At 45.5% G+C, this 13,289-nt stretch overlaps 2 protein-coding genes across 2 annotated transcripts in view; one reads left to right on the forward strand and one right to left on the reverse strand.

The window, feature by feature from the left end:
- Nucleotides 1-13,289, forward strand: part of ANKRD40CL (ANKRD40 C-terminal like) — a 69,270-nt gene that overhangs the window by 25,792 nt on the left and 30,189 nt on the right. The window lies entirely within an intron of this gene.
- Nucleotides 1,324-9,789, reverse strand: WFIKKN2 (WAP, follistatin/kazal, immunoglobulin, kunitz and netrin domain containing 2). The gene is made up of 2 exons (XM_035104348.2): nucleotides 8,817-9,789; nucleotides 1,324-2,933 (listed from the first exon to the last, which is right to left on the reverse strand). The coding sequence occupies exons 1-2, from the start codon at nucleotides 9,018-9,020 to the stop codon at nucleotides 1,413-1,415; spliced, it is 1,725 nt and encodes a 574-aa protein (XP_034960239.2). The 5' UTR covers nucleotides 9,021-9,789; the 3' UTR covers nucleotides 1,324-1,412.

Here is a 13,289-nt window from a genome sequence, read left to right on the forward strand (position 1 = left end):
TCAGAGGAGGGCAGCAAATACAAGTCAGGAGGAGTATGGAAAATGTCCTGTGAGGAAAGGTATGCTAGGACTGTTGGGGGAATGAAAGCACTCTTCAATACCTGGAAGTCTATCCCATGGAAGAGAGCAAAGACTAGTTCTTTGCTGCCCCAGAAGGCAGATTGAATGAGCTTCAGTTCAAGAGAGTATTTTTTGGTTGAACATAAGGAGAAACCTTTCATTGAACATAAGGAGAAATTGTCAAGAGTAGCTTGACAATTGAGCCAGTTACTGGAGATGGGCATTCTCTCTCTTTGGAGGTCTTTGGGCAGCCATCTGTTGGAGGATGCCAAAGCTTTGGATTCTATGCATGCAAGTATGGGTTAGGCAAGCCTACAAAACCCCTTTCCATCTCTATAATTCTTTTGAAAATAAAATTGGGTTTTCTGCAGTCTGATGGATGTCATACAGTTGCACTGTAATAAGTGAATTAATGTGACAATTAACATGGTAAATACCCTAGAAACCATTAGCCAGAGCCGTAGCTACAGGGGAGCTAGCCAGTTTTTTGTGTGCCTTGCAAAGCCTCCAGAGGGACGCCATTGAGGCTCCCAGCCTGTGTGTGTGTGTGTCCCACCTATATCAGAGGACCTTCCCTGTTAAATGTGGCACATTCATATATATATATATATATATATATATATATATATATATATATATATATATATGCGTAGGAAGGTGCAGTGAGTCAGGTCCTGTGTTTGGTTTTGCCCCTAGGCTCCTTGTGCTCCTTGTCTAAGAGAAGGCCCTGAGATGATGCTGCGTAACAGACTTCAGTGTGAGTTTGGCTTGATCAGACACAATCCACAGAAATCTGAAATCCCCATTAAATTTGCGGCTCTTTCCTCTGGCTTGCATTTCAGATAACAACACATTCTGCGATGGATTGGTTTAACTGGTATAATTATCATAACTATAGACAATAATGTACACTTCTTTCTCTCTCTTACAGCCTACTTAAATGTTTGTGATACATTTCAGCTGGTTTCCACACACGTCTCTGTACTCCAGGCGAGAACAATGATCGTTAGGTTGATTTAGGTCTGAACCAAACAGATTTGGTCTTTCGCGGTTAAAGCTGCGTTGGTTGTGCGATGATTGCCGGGGGGTCGTTTCCAGACAGATACATTTTCAAATCTACTAATAGTGGCTTGCTGCTATTTTAAGTGCTTGCCTCCTCCCCCACAAAAAAGGCTACTGCCTCATTACTACACACGATTAATGAATTAATATACAGCTTCTGTGTAATACATAACAGCAATCAGCAGAGATATTTTCTTTAAAAAAAAAAAAAGTTTCCAGGCTAGCCTACCTTTTTTGTTAGCGCTATATAATACAGGAATCTGGAAAGCTGGCAAGATAGAAGCAGGGTATTAGTGCAGTCCTGAGAACTCTTTTAATAGCTCACAGGTTTTCTTGTGGGTGACCTCACGAAGCTTCCGAACACGCCGGATGCTGGAGGCTCCCACAAAGCTGTCTGGCTGCAAAACAGCCATTCCGTTGTGGACGTCGCCCATGATGATGAGCTGACCCCCCGCTGCAGTTATGTTGGGGCACGGGCAGTTCCAGTTCATGTTTAAAAGGGTGATTTCCAGAGGCTCCCTCCCCAAGAATTTCAGCCCCATTTTCTCGTCCTTTAAAATCTCCTCCACGGTCACCAGCGCGTGTCCCGAGTCCTGGTCCTCCGTCAGTTCGGTGACGTGGCCAAGAATAACGAAATCGCTTTTGCAGAAGCTCGTCACCAGCTTTTGGCGCGGCTTGCAAGCCTTGCAGGCTTTGCAGTGCATGTCCCTAGGGAAAGGGCACATCTCTTCGCAGGCCTCCCTGCTCTCAAAGTTATTCTCGTTGCCCCCGCAGCCTCCGTATATGAAAGACTGGCATTGTTTCATCAAGCTGTTGTACGCCCACCGGGGCTCATAGGCTTTGCAGAGGCCTTGGAGGGCTGGCAAGTTGCAGACGTTGATCGGCCCGTTCATGCAAGTCAGCATGCAGTTTTCATAGGTCTCAAAGTGGTTCAGGTTGCTGTTGCAGTTTCCGTAGATGAAAGTGAAGCAGTTGTTTTTCTTGGCATCGTAGTACCACCGGGTTTGCTCCTCCCCGCAGTCTTCACTGTCCGGCTGCTTCAGACACTCATCTGTTGGAAAGTGGGTTTTGTTCTGGGCTTCTTCCATTGACGTAGCTTCTCCTTTCAGGACCGACAGTGGGAAATCTGCCTTGAGAATCCCGCCAAGGTTTTTGGCAGTGCAAGTGTACATGCCTGCATCTTGTAGTTGGGTGTTGTAGATCACCAGCTGGGCAATGTTTGTGACCACAATGTTCCCTCGGACGTGGTTGGGCCTCATGATGATTTTCTCGTTACTCTCGGTCTGCTTCTCCCAAGTGATTTCTGGCTTGGGTCGTCCAGTGACATCGCAAAGAAAGCTAACGGTCTCGCCTACGTAGACAGACTGATGGGCTGGGTTGTTGACTAGTACAGGTGGAAGGATGTCAGTGATGGTTGTCTCTAAGTAGGCAGTAGTGGGGCGAGCCGTGGTCTCCGGCGGGATAGGGCTGGTGTTTGGCCATGTAAGGTGGTAGCGACAGGTCACCACGTTGAGTGTAATGCTTTTGGTACATGCTTCTGCATCCATGTAGCATTTGTTGTAATAGGTGAGGCCGTCAGATGCGCAAGTAAAACTCGGCTCTTTTTCACACCTGTCTTTGCATTTGCAAACAGGCTGCCCATCCCAGATGTCGCACTCTGAACCTTGCTGAATGCACATGAAACGGTCACACGTTGCCTCTTTGGGCATCCCAACAGGTCCTTTCTTCCCTCTCACATCCATGTACCGAGCTGCAACGCAGCTTCTTGTTCCGCAGACATTAGGACAGCACTTCTCAAAGGTCTCACATTCCTAAGAGAAAGAAAAAATAAAACCATGGTGACAAAATCTTTGTAAATTAATTGGAATCCCCAAGTAGATTATACTGCTTCTTAAGACAGATGTCAACTTTGTAGAGTATTAGGATCGCCTAATATTGGGCGTTTTGAAAGGATATTTTGATATTTCAAAATATCACATTCCCCAGAATCTTGGCCCACAGCCAGCAGGGGCCCCAGACTCTTAACTTTTTATAAAGTAAGTTTCTAACCCTCCTAGTAGGACTTACTTCAGAGTAAATATAGGTAGGCTTGTGCTGTAAAAAAAAAAAACCTCTTAGGAAATCCCAGTGGTTGTACTTCTATGTTCTGGGACTACTTATAGCTGTCATCAGGGATTGAGGAATCATTTTTCACCAGGCCATCTGGAGTGGTGATTCTCTTGTGGTGTCTCTTCTTGCACCTCCACTTCCGTTTTGGCATTGCTCACATCTTCACACTGGCATAACCCTTTGCATGTCTCACTTTGAGTCTTGTTGTGAGCAGAGGGATTTACTCCCCTGCAAAGGATCATGGCCTGAGTGCATCTTACTAAAATTCTTATTTGTCCTACAGGACCTACACAGAGCTATGGCCTTGTAAACCCTAGTTATTCCTCAAACCCTTTTTCATGATGTAATCTAGATCGAGGGTTGCTTTAGCCACTTGAACAAAGTGGTTTGCTTCTTGAGGGGATGTTTCCAGAACTTCCTGCAAGCCAACCACATATGTTCCATGCTGGCTGTCTTCCAAAGCAACTACTCTATTCCGAACTTAAAAATGGAAAGTGTAATGCTGGTGGTCAACAAAAGAGGTTTAAAGACTGTCTCAAGGCAAATCTTAAAAAATGTAGTATAAACACTGACAACTGGGAAACACTGGCCTGCGAGCGCTCCAGTTGGAGAACAGCCTTTACCAAAGGTGTCATGGGCTTTGAAGAAACTCAGTCTCAGGACGCAAGGGAGAGACGTGCTAAGAGGAAGGCACACTTGGCAAATCCACACCGTGATCAACTCCCGCCTGGAAACCAATGTCCCCACTGTGGAAGGACGTGTGGATCCAGAATTGGCCTCCACAGTCACTTACGGACCCATTGTTAAAATCGTGTTTATGGAAGACAATCTTACTCGGCTACGAGTGATCGCCAAAGAAGAAGAAGAAGACGACGCTGGCTGAGCCATGACAGCTTTCTGGCCTGTCATTCATGAACATCCGTGAGTGGCCTCCTACTGTTCTAGCTCCAAGGCTCCTGTTGGAGAACAGAAAGGTCCCGAACCGATTGAGATTATCAGTGGGTTATATTGTTGGGTTTAGGCCCCATCTGATAGGGTGTTAAGTGTGGAGAGGAGCAGTAAATTGGGAGGTTCCTGCTCAAACATCAATTGCCATTTTGGGGTGGGGGATGAATTTTACTGAGACCACAGCAAAGAGGGATGACTTAGATCTCTCCATATGCTGCAGGGCAAATGACTATCAGCCCCTCCCCTCTCTGGCATTTTAATTTTTGGGGGAATGTTGTTAGTATCAAGAAGCATTATGCATTTCAGCCTGGTAAAAACACTCAAGGGTGGTGCAAAGCAGAGCCACACTGCTGGCTTAGAGGAAGGCACAGCTTTCCCTGTGTTTAGTATGGCAGCTGGAATCATCCAGGGATTTGGAGTTAAATATGCAAATGACACTGCACCCCCCCCCCTCTCCTTTCCATCTGATGCCAGGGAAGCAATGGAAATCTGCAATCTGTTTATGGGATTCTGATGAGCTGCATTTGAGCTAAAGAGCTGAGACAAGACAGAGATACTTCGGGGCTTTGGCCCAATAGGAAAGCCAATTTGGCAATAAGAGTTCAGCCTGTTCTTGACAAAGGGACAGCCTGCCTCTGGAGTGTTTATTATTATCATTTTTTTTAAAAAAAGTGTGGCATGGTTATCTGTCAGGGATGCTTTAGATGCATCCTGTATTGTAACTTCTGCACTGAGCATTAAGTTGGAGTACAGGATGTCCATACGGTGAATCTGTAGGTGGGCTGCCTTTGAAGAGTGTTCAAGAACTACAACTGATGCAGAATATTGGTGCTTAGAATGTTCATAGAATTGTGGATTTGGAAGGGACCCCAAGGGCCATCTAGTCTAACCGCCTGCAATGCAGGAATCTCAACAACAGTAAAGCAATCCAAGGCAGATGGCCATCCAACCTCTGCCCAACCTCTGTTGTGGGGGCATATTACACAGAATACATCACTCCAGTAATAGTTGAACTATTAAAGGGGTGTGGTTATCATCTTTAAAGACATGAAAAAGTTTGGGACTAGGGTATTTAAAGCAACTCTTACTCATTTACTATTGTGCCTGCCCCACTGAGATCCTTAGAGGAGGTTCAGCTCTGTATTCTACCACCATTCTGAAGTGGAACAGGGCCTGATTTGTGGTGGCACCTATGAACTCAGGAATTCGCTTTCTCATGAGAATCATACAGCACCATCTAGTTTAGCTGAGCTATTCATGACTGAGCTTTCCTTTGGTTTGGATTATAAAGGCTGGCTCCTATATCTATGAAGCTAGGTTTTGTGGACTGGTCGCTGTTTAGGAATTGCTGGTTTTTGTTTTTTTAAATGTAAATGTGTTTGGTTTTGAACTCTTTGTGAGTTGCTTTAAATGTATTGTGTCTGAAAATACAGAGTAGAAATGTCTAAATAAATTAAAAAGACACACCCCAGTCATGACTGGAAGCCTTTTTATTTGGATTTAGAAATTATGTGTAACACCCAAATCATCCCAGTGTACGTTTTATCATCTTACATTAGGGTAGTAATTGACCCAGAGGCAGAGCCGGTGTGCTGCATGTAGAAGGTTCCAGATTCAATCACCGAGAAAGACCTCTCCCTTAAACACTGGAGAGCCACTGGAGAGCAATGAACCAATTGCCTAACTCAGTGGTTTTCAACCAGTGTGCCATGGCACCCTGGAGTGCCTTGAATGATGCTCAGGGGTGCTGTGGACAATGCTGGCCTCTGTCCCTCTCTCCTTCCCTCCTTCCTCTGATGCCATCTCACGTCTCTGCCTCCCAAAGGCTTGCATGGCTGTTTGTTGCAGCAGCCCTGGCTACAAGCTCTCCAGGCAAATGGTGCCTCTGGGGCTGACAAGTGAGTGCTTCCCAGGGCCCTGGGGGCAGTGTGAGGAGGCACCTCTCTTTGGGGCGGGGTGGGGCGGGGGCAGCTCAGAGACCAGGGATGGCAGCAGTGGCCAAGGAGAGGGGAGAGGAGGCTGAGGGAACACTCCACAAGGGAGGGTGTTTGAAAAGCGATGAGGGGCTGCTGGCTTTGCAGGCAAGGAGTGGCACAACTGGGCTCCTGAGTCCCACAGGGGTGCCGCAGAAAGAATGTAGTTGGTCAAGGGAGCTGTGGACCTAAAAATGTTGAAAACAGGCATAGGCAAACTCAGCCCTCCAGATGTTTTGGGACTACAATTCCCATCATCCCTGACCACTGGTCCTGTTAGCTAGGGATCATGGGAGTTGTAGTCCCAAAACATCTGGAGGGCTGAGTTTGCCTATGCCTGGTTGAAAACCTCTGGCTAAACTTGAGCTAAGACAACATCCTACACACACACACACACATCCATGCTTATATTGACCCACACTCAACCTGATAAGCACACTGGGGACGTTATTAGATGTGGTTGCCATCAGTTTTTGCAATGCATCTGAAACAGAAAGCACAATTCAAGAAAGGCACAAATGAATCCCATTGAATTCAGTGGCGGCACAAACATCCATTTCAATCTTTCTGTTCCTTTCTTTTAACTGGAATTGCATATTGTTTTTTGGGCTGGGTTTGTGCCCCAACTCTCTACATTGCACTGGAACTTCAGGTAGTATGAAAAGTGGCTTGTGCATGTGCACCATGTAATATATCGACAGTGTTTTTAATTGGGCTGAGGGACAGGGTCTCTATGGAAGTCTGCAGATAGCACATTTAAATTTATTTATAGTAAGGAGGTTTCTGATTATTTAGTTTGGGGCCAGTAAACTCTTTGAAACACCTGCTGGAGAATCATTGACAATTGTATTCCTTGTGTCTTGTGGGTAGCTGATGGAAAGTGGGGTACGCCTTAGTTAGACATTTAGCTGACTGCGTGATTTGAGAGGTGCATTGCATGACAGGGCCCCCATCAAGCACAGTCACCCAGGTGATTCTTGGGTACAGCTCTTGAATCTCACACCGCTTCATCTGTACCCTAAAAATCTTCCTATTCCAAGCAATCGCTTAGGAATCAATGAAGAAATTGGCCTAGTAATCTGCTTTGATCATAACCACAACCACAACCTCTTGATTGCATAAGCGGCACAATTTTACCAGCAGAGTATTTTTTGTGTGTGTTCGAAAGCATTTCAGTCATATCTCTGCTCAGGTTCTCAGCTTGGAATCTGGGATGGGAGACACTGCTTGTCACCAGAACTGTCCTTTGTAACCAGATATTCTGGAAACATGAATAGCATGGAAATTCAGTGACACTTGGGGTCTGTTAAACTTCCAAATGATTTAGGAGCTTCTGCAATGTGTTTCTTCTTGCATCAGTGCCATTGGAGTGAATGTATCTGTTTGAGAGAAGTTGTATGAAAACTGCCATGTTACTTTCCTCCTTGGAGAAAAAACCCCCAACTAAGGTGCATATAGAATCATAGCTTTGGAATGGACCCTGAGTGCCATCTGGTCCAACTCCCTGCGATGCAGGAATATGCAGCTGTCCCATACGAGGATCAAACCTGCAACCTTGGCGTTATCAGCACCATGCTCTAACCAATGGAGCCACATCATGCCGTAACGTGTTTTCACTTTACCAAAAGCTAAAAGGAAGAGAGGAAAGGTGACTGTCCACAAATTTTGCTGTTCTTGGTATGCTGCAAACTTCACAGCATCCTGCAAGGATTTTTTTTAGAGCGGCATTGGACAGAGACCACAAACTTGGTGATGGCAGTGCACTCTGTTATTCCAGGCAGGTACGTGATGCAGAAGGACCACAGGTGAGTGCCTGGATGCCACAATGAGCTGGCAGCGCTGCCTGCTGGATGAGCAGCCTTTTCTTACTTGCCAGCTCAAGTTGCATTTGGATCTGGAAGTGCTATGCAGGAGGTCCTGCCCAAGCTGTCATTTTTACTGAGTCATTTCTTCTGCCACTGCTGGGCTTTAACATAGGTGCTGTCAGGGCCATGCCGTGCCTATGGAGGCAATTTAAAGTCCTGCCTTTAGAAGCAAGTGGGCTTCAAAAATAGGTGGGATTGGCACAGTTGTACGCATTACCATGGAGTCCCATGGGTGTGTGTGTGTGTGTGTGTGTGTGTGTGTGTCTAGTATTCTTGAAATGCACCTGTTGAGGCAAGAAGCAATGAATACAGACACTCGGTGAACGGCAGCCAAAGGGAAAAGTCCTGCAGCAAGCCCAGTGGTATGTGCTGCCTTGGCACAGATTGGCTTTTGACACTGTTGTGATTGTCAAAAATGGATCCCTACTGCGGGGCCGGGTGTGTGTGTGTGTGCCTTGCTCAGCATGTGTCTTCACGCGACTAACTTTGCCACAGAACGGGACTGATTTCCATCTTCAGCTTTCGCAGGAATTGGCCTGGAACTAGAGAGCTGTCAGCCCAACACATAATCAGATCTGTGAACTAGCAACCAAGTAGGCGAGGCAATGCCTTTTACAGGACGCGAACTCCTTAAACATCCCTCTCTTGCTGGCCGGGGTTTGGTTTGACTTTAAAAGGACTGTTAACAATTAATGTGCGCTGCTATAGTAACCGAAACATCAAGACCCCCAGCCGCTATCCTATCTAGGAAGGCAATTAAATTTAAACTTGAGAGGAAAAACAAAAGTGCATCACTTACCAGGTCAGTGTCGCATTCTCTCCTGCAGGTGCTCTGTGCGTCAACCCAGAGGTTGGGATTCATATCATTTGGACATATCCCAGCGTGAGAGTACCGTATTGGAGGCAAGGCAGTGCCTTTGAGAGGGACCTCCAGAAGCAACAGGATAAGGCTCTCCCCAGACAGCATCCATATCCATCGAGTGAAGAATGTGAAAAAGGACATTTCAGGACAGCTCCAGATAAAATATCCACAGTTGGATTGGGATCTGGGTGTGTCTGTGCCTGGACTATAAAAAAAAAATTCAGCAAAAACAAAACCCCAACTACACCTGCTTGCTTCCTTTTCCAACTTGCTCGATGGCGTAGTCTGCTCTGGACCGTGTTGGATTAAAAGTCTTTTGAAGGAGCCCCCTTATTTTAAGCAAAAGGTTCTCAGTCCAAGCCAGAGTTAGCTGTATTTATACCCTGCCTCTGTACAACAAGTTGGAAAAAGTAAACTCTATTTCTGTGACAGGCACACGCTTCTTATGTCCTGGTGGCAGTCGTACAGATTTGTTACAAGGGGGGAAAAAAAGCTGGAAAGACTTTTAAGGCTGGAACTGCCACGGTGGAACCCCTGCATGTTTCTGAATGGAAGGGAGGCCTTCTTAACCCCTTTAGACCTAAAGTACTTCCCTATGCTAAGAATGGCATTTACTTCTGAAAGAGTGCTTGTCTAAATAATATGAACCTACAGTCGGAGGGATTTCCCTATGCCAGGGAAATGCATGCAACTGCTTGTTTAAAAGGAGCAGCTTAATAAGGCTGAAGCAATTAAAAGCTTAAATATAACTTCTGATTAAAAAGAAGAAAGAAATGTGGAGGAGGGAATAGCATGTTTCAGCGTCAGATCTGGAAGGCAAAGCGTCTTTACAAATTACCTCCCCGCCCCAAGTCCCTAGTCTGCTTTATTTATCTTTCCCCCCCAAGTTTCTTTCTTTTTTTCCCGCTGCCCTCCAACCCCACCATGGGAAATTTTTAAAAATTCCTTCACAGTTCACGAACATGAGACCCCTATTGTACGACTTTTTGCTGACCTCTTTAAGGGGAAAAAAATAGGAACAGTTTAACTCTATGGAAACCTGCATAAAGGAATGTACTGCATTTTTTTTTTTGCATAGAGGAGGGGGAGACATGGGGGAAAAACACAATCAACGTTAAGTTCCCTCCGCCCTGATCCTGATAAGGAAGGGTTTGTATTGCCCACCAAGAAGAAGGGTAATCTCATTCACAGGGGCCACCGATAGAGAACACAAGTGCTTGGAGAAGTCTGATAGTAAAGGCGTTTGGGGCAGGGAAGGTGGCTGCGACACCCCACCACCACCGAGATTTTTGTTCCCTCTCGGCGCCTGCTATGAAAAGCATGTGCTGGATGGAATCCAAGAAGCTGCTTTAGGTGAGGCAGAGAGGGCCTGTGCATGCCCAGTGGGACTTTTGATATTGAGCAGCAGACCCCCGTCAAGAGTTTCTGAAACCTCTTCCCCCAGCCCCATTTCAAGAAAAGTTTGTCTTGTATGCCGTCCCCCCTACCCTCACCGACCTGTTTGGGAAACCGACAACCATGGGTGCACAGAAGAGCTGCTTCTTCACATCTCTCTCGCTGAAATCGGAGGCTTTCTCACGTGTGGGTTTTGTCACGATGGCATGGTGTGGAACACATATAATGTATCTCCCCTGAACGTTTCGATCCTCTTCAAGCCAGGCTCTGGCTTGTTGAGTTTGGATTTAAGGATATTACCTTCCAGAGTCAGGCTCTTCTAGTGGGAACTTGAGTTTTTGAGGCCTTGAGCTCATAACTGATGCAAGATTGTGGAGAGTAGAAGGATGGGTTCTGTTGCATTTAGGTTCAAGCGAATAAGCACATCTCAGGATGCAGGAATTGCAGTCCCCACACCACAGGACTGCCTAATATGATTCTACGTCCCTGGGGCACATCCAGGAAGGTGCTGTTGCTTTGTCCTTGGAACCTAGACCAAAGACGGCTGTTCTTTGACAAGGCTAAAACTGATAAACCACAGTTTCATAAGGGTACATCATTTGCAAAGAGAGAAGTTACCTATATGCCACAGCGTACTGTGCTTTTGTGCACGGCGGTAGAGATGATGTAGGGCCAGCTGCACTATGTCGTCCATATCACAGACTAGTGCCACTGTTCTGCATAGTTCTGGACAACATGGTTTTTAAGATGTTAGAGCTTCTTAGTGCACTACCATGTTGGCAGCAGGAGGTGCAGCCAAACTAAAATGTGTTTATAAATCTCAGAAGTGAACTCTCATTACACATTTATCTCTGGTTCAGCTATGGTGGAGATGGTGGCGGCAGCATTGCCAGTAGTGCCTTTCCAGCAAACTCAAAAGGAATAACGTGTGATAATCTAGATTTTTTGTCCTGTTTCCTAGTCTAGAATTGTGGCGTTACGCTTTGAGTGAGCTCCTTCTCTGTATGCTGGGGTGGGTGGAAAAACAGGCACTGCCATTTGCAAGGTGCATATATGTGAGCCAACTTGCGTCAGTAGGTGTCTGGAATGCCAGAAGAACAACATTTAACCATGTACGTGCGCTCCAAGGGGAAGTGTAATTGTCCTTCTCCTCCTTCCTGAGTCTGTATGTACCTTTCATCCCTGTCCCTTAACTGGTGTCCTGACCTTGTCACAAAATCCAAGTCAGATCAGGAAGACTTACAATGCTTCTAGGAGATGCTTTGACTTTGGTTAGCTTCCAGGGAAACAGAGTTCTGAAATAACATGTATAATATTTATTCAGTGCTGAAGGATGTCCTTTTATAATTTGTGCAGTTTGGGTTTGTACTGCTGAAAGCATACAGTAATTGTCTTTTGTTATCTGCATCTGTGATCCTCTGTTGCATGTATCATCATATGATTACACCTCCCTCCCTCTGTTGCATATATTTTCCTGCACCTTCCTGTGATCCTCCGTTGAATGCACATTAGCGCAAAAAAAAAAAGTCCGCCGAGAAGTTTATTGAATACATAGGTGGAAGTGTAGTATGCTTGGAGTAAATAGAAGTTTGCTGACACTTTCCTAGCCAAACTTTTGTTTCATTTGTACAGCTGTGCACACATCAAATTTTAGAGACATGTGGGATGTTGGTCTTCATCATGGCAATTTACCACAATGCTGTACGTGTGCAGTTGCATAATCTGTGCATCAGTTGAGTAGTACCTGGTTTTATGTATCACTTCTTGTGTCAGGAAGAATGGATGAAATGTGCAAGATAATGGATAAATGAAACCTCATAAGCTTGTCCTGTGTGTATCAGTTGGAATAGCTGAGTACATACGGTACAGTGGGACCTCAATTTACGAATTTAATCTGTTCCGAATGCACACTCATAGGTCGAAAACTTCTTAAGTCGAGTTTCCCATAAGAAAAGCGGTTTCCCATAGGAATTCATTGGAAACGGAAAAATTCGTAAGTCAAGGAAACCGCATCTAAAAATTCGTAAGTCGAGGAAACCGCACCTAGCCGCGAACGGGTTTTCCGTTCGGATGTCTAAAAAACGCGGCCACTTTTTCCGCTCGTAAGTTGAAAACGTCGGATGCCGAGTAAGTCGAGGTCCCACTGTATTTTAAATTCCCCGCCTTCTACTGCCAGGTCAAAGACTTGAAACCTGGCTTCTCTCTCTTTAGAAACTAGCCAATGCATCCAGGATTAGATTAACTAGATTAAAATGCATTGCAGTGCATTTTTAAAAACCACCTTTCATTGGTGGGACTCCATTGAACATATTTTTGTGTGCAGGGGTAGGTTGCAGACTGTTGTAGACAAGGTATCTATTGGAATCCACTGGATGAAGGGAACAGTACATTTTCTTTGAAAAATTAAATGAAGAATACAGGCAAGACTCAATGTAGGGTGATATAGCTGTCCCAGCAGGCATCATTTTCTTGAACTTATTGCACCACCATATGACTTGGGCTGCACCCACACCAGCGCTTGCGTCCTATACCACTTATTCATGGCTCTTATTTCCACAAAGTACTTTGCAAGATCCCAGTCTGCACGTACTTCCTCTTGTCACATTTGGTGACCTGATCACATGAAAACGGGTTAGGATTGATTAGTCTGACTAACTTAAACAGAGTGATTTGTGACACTGCGTGGCAGGCATCACAAAGAGAAGAATTGGTTCCAGTATCCAATGGCCAATCTACCAGGTGCTCTCCCCCCTTCCTTAATGAGCGTTATCTGGAAACCACAGCAGACAGAAGCTGACAGATTTTGACTAACTTTCCAGAACTGGCCCTACCATGTCTCAAGAGGGAAGAATCTAGGAGGAATAGATTAAAGCAGGAGCTGTTGGAATGGTGCGGCAATAATTTTAAAAATGTTGGTCCTACCATTTGTGCATGTGGGTGCCATATGGCATACCACTTCAGGCAGCAAAATGTCTTGGCCTGGCACCTTGATGATGACTTCCTGTCACTTTTGAT

This window comes from Zootoca vivipara, chromosome 2 (assembly GCF_965207765.1).
Source record: "Zootoca vivipara chromosome 2, rZooViv2.hap1.1, whole genome shotgun sequence".
NCBI classification, from domain to species: Eukaryota; Metazoa; Chordata; class Lepidosauria; order Squamata; family Lacertidae; genus Zootoca; species Zootoca vivipara.